This window comes from Echinops telfairi, unplaced genomic scaffold (assembly GCF_000313985.2).
Source record: "Echinops telfairi isolate 266 unplaced genomic scaffold, ASM31398v2 ScPeMD7_10;HRSCAF=50, whole genome shotgun sequence".
NCBI classification, from domain to species: Eukaryota; Metazoa; Chordata; class Mammalia; order Afrosoricida; family Tenrecidae; genus Echinops; species Echinops telfairi.
This window is the reverse complement of record NW_022103907.1, coordinates 10,482,125-10,485,523: the sequence shown is the minus strand read 5'-3', so window position 1 is coordinate 10,485,523 and position 3,399 is coordinate 10,482,125. Positions and strand designations below refer to the sequence as shown.

The 3,399-nt window shown below is 35.5% G+C and overlaps 1 protein-coding gene across 1 annotated transcript in view; it reads left to right on the top strand.

The window, feature by feature from the left end:
- Window positions 1-3,399, top strand: part of HEATR5B (HEAT repeat containing 5B) — a 137,421-nt gene that overhangs the window by 125,768 nt on the left and 8,254 nt on the right. The window contains exons 31-32 of the mRNA XM_004711165.2: window positions 474-698; window positions 1,586-1,731. Coding sequence (XP_004711222.2) covers window positions 474-698; window positions 1,586-1,731 — 371 coding nt within the window. The remainder of the gene's footprint in view (window positions 1-473; window positions 699-1,585; window positions 1,732-3,399) is intronic.

Genomic DNA, 3,399 nt, shown 5'->3' with positions numbered 1-3,399 from the left:
AGACGTTGAATCCGGTGACTTAAAATCATCTCAGTAAATCTGAGGATTCTGTCCTTTATCCTAGCTTACCTTAATTGGCTTTTCATTGTCCTGGCCTGCTAGGCTGGTTTTAGTATGCCTGTGACTGATTACATTTCTTAAAATTGCTCTGAGATCCACTAAGTCACCCATATACTCCTCAGAGTACATGGTTTTCCTTCTTCTCCCATTTTCACTGGGAAGGACATGAAGTAGTGAGTATATAAATATTAGAAGTCGTAACAGGAGTAGGTGGGAAGAGAAAAAGATGTCTTTTAATAACTTACTCCATTTTCACTTACTGAATTATATTAACAGCAATGTAAATTTTGTGGGGGAAACAGGAAAGAAATAATATTAGATCAAAATAAATTTCAAGAAAAATAAGCAGTGGAAACAACTGTAAGATGGAAACTAAGCTAGTTATGAGGTAATTGAATTTGCTTACATTTCAGGGTGTATGACAATCCTGCCCACGATTCTGTTTTTAATTGCAAGAATACTGAAAGATACCGCCATAAAATCTGCAGATAATCAGGTTCCTCCACCAGTCAGTGCAGCTCTTCAAGGAATTAAAAGTATTGTGACACTTCCAATGGCCAAAAATGAAGAAACTCAAAAGCAATGGACAGCTCTAATTCGGAGCACTCTTGCCTGCATACTAGAATATTCTCAACCAGGTAACCTAACTGGCGTTTAAACATTTTTTATTAGCTGTTTGTTGTAAATTAATTATTTAATTAAGTCTGTCAGAAGACTACTGCAATCGACAGAAATCGTTTACTCCTGCTTTTCAGATAGGCCTTAACTACCCCTTTCTGTGTTGTTGATTCTGAGTGTTTGTGGTTAGCATTTACACTTATGTTTGGGGATTTTTTAATAATTTAATAAATAACCTGTAGAGAAATCTTAAAATTATGTTACTATCTGGTCCCTAACTAAGGTTCACTCATTGGTTTTAGCCTCCACTGATATTCTTGCTAGAACTCTCATTACTATGATGGCTTCAAAATGATGATTTTCTGCTTCTACAGTTCTTCCAGTTACATTTCTTTGCTGACAGTTTCCTGAAAGGAGGCACCTCCTCGTTGGCCCTTCCTTTAGGACTTATGTTTATTACACTCAGAATAGACCCACGACACCCGTATCACTAACAAAGTGTACTGTGGATTTTTAGGTTAATTGGAATGTCTTATAGTCATGTAACTTTGTTAGAAGGCAAATGCTTGAAATTTTGTATATCTATGCTTTAAACAAATTAAATTACTTTTAAGTAATGTTCATGTTATTAGACTTCTTGTTAGGATTTTTGCCTGAAAAAAATATTTTAAAATCAATGTATCTTTAGTAATGCAAGAAGAAAATATTTAAGATATAGGGACTTCTAATTAAGAACCCCCATTTCATCAACATAATGATTTCTTTGCATTTACTTGTTTACGGACTGTTGTACATTGAGGAGGACACTGCTCGAGGTGATGGGCATAGAGGTGGGAGGTTTGCTGTTCAAGATTGAAATTCCAAATCACTTTTGACATAATACATTGCTTTCACTTTTCATTTTCAGAAGATTCTGTGCCTGATGAAGTAAGCATGCTAACAGCAATTACACTCTTCCTGTGGTCTGCTAGTAGTGAAATAATAGGAGTCCAGTCTTTACAGAATGGCTGCTTGAACAGATTCAAAACAGCATTAAATTCATGTGACCCATGGGTAAGTTACACCCTGAAAAAAATAAACACAGATTTTTGAGGGGGTATCCCCCACCAAAAAAACTGGAATTTTCTTCCCCAAAGCTATGAATTTAAATTTTTTACAAAATAACCTTATCACATTCAAAGTACCCTCCACTACACTTAGTACATTTGTCAAATCCACGATTCCGTTCTTGGAAACACTTTTCAAACTCATCTGTTTGGATAGCTGACAGTACTGCCCTCGTTTTTTTCTTCACCTCTTCTGTCCTTTCATGTTCGTCTTCATTTGTGGAAACAAAAAGAAGTCACATGGAGCGAGGTCAGGTGAGTGAGGCAAGAAAGGCATGCTGTTTTTGCCAAAAACTGGTGCACTTAGATGGCTGCATGAGCATTGTCCTGGTGGGAAAACCAGTCCCGTTTGCCACAAATCAGGCCTTCTTTGTCACACACTGTTACGCAATCTTTTCAGAACCTCTAACTAGAAAGATTGATTAACAGTCTGACCTGGCGGAACGAACTCCAAATGCACTGCCCCCCTCACATCACATCTGGTTTTTTGGTGTGTTTTTTTCGGGGGGAGGGGGGGTGCTTTGTATACTTTCTACTTTATCAGGAAATATTTAAGTTGAGCCATTAAAATATAGTTTTAAGTATTTACAATATGGTTTTAAATGGAAAAACTGAAAAGATCTTTGGGCCTAAACACTACTGACTATCATCGTGATTGACTCTTTTTTCTCCATGTTGATCAAATTGTGTATTTTAAGACATCATAGAAATGTAGAGCTAGTGGATTATTTTATAATCTTTTTAGGGGGAAGACAGTGTGTAGTGGCCATTTTGTCTGGGTTTGAGTTCCATCTCTAACACATGTTAAGCAGCCTGAGTTCAATTTACCAATTTGTAAAGAGAGATAATACTAATAATACCTCCTCTGAAGGATCTATTGTTGTGATCTTTAGATGTTGGTTTGGTGAATGATTTTTAAAAATTATTTACTGCATTATATTTTTCATGCTTAGCATAATTATAGTTTATAACAGAGAAAAATAATAACATCAGTAGCAGTTTATAAATATTGAAGTTTTCTTTTTTTGCAAAACTGATCAGTTACAGATGGCATTTTTTCAGAATAGTTTGTCTGAAAAGTAACTTGCATGTTAAATAGTCATTCTTATTTTCTGAGTTATAGTACTTAAACTAGAAGTTACAATTTTTGTTGAAGATTTGCATATACTTTACATTTAAAGTAAAGTTCACAGGACATTTTACAGTTGAATTATTTTAAAATAAAATTTAATGGAGGGCTTATTTTATACTATTGGTTGGCAAGTCTTAAAATACTAGTAATAAAAATAAACACAGCAAAAATTATTTCTAGCCATAATATATTAATGACCTCTGTTATCCCAAGGAAGTACAGCAGCTTCAATAACTACAAAAAGTGACCCTTCTTCATTTAAAAAGATTCGTTCTGTGTTAGTCCGGGTAGACTAGAGAAACAAATCCATAGACACTCATAGGTATATAAGAAAGAGGTTTACTTCCTCTGGTTCTTAAACGCTTCCTCCCCCCAACTATCATGATCCCAATTCTACCTTGCAAACCTGGTGAGACCAAAGGATGCACAGCGGGATAGATGGGAACTGGAAACACAGGGAATCCAGGACAGATGAACCTCTCA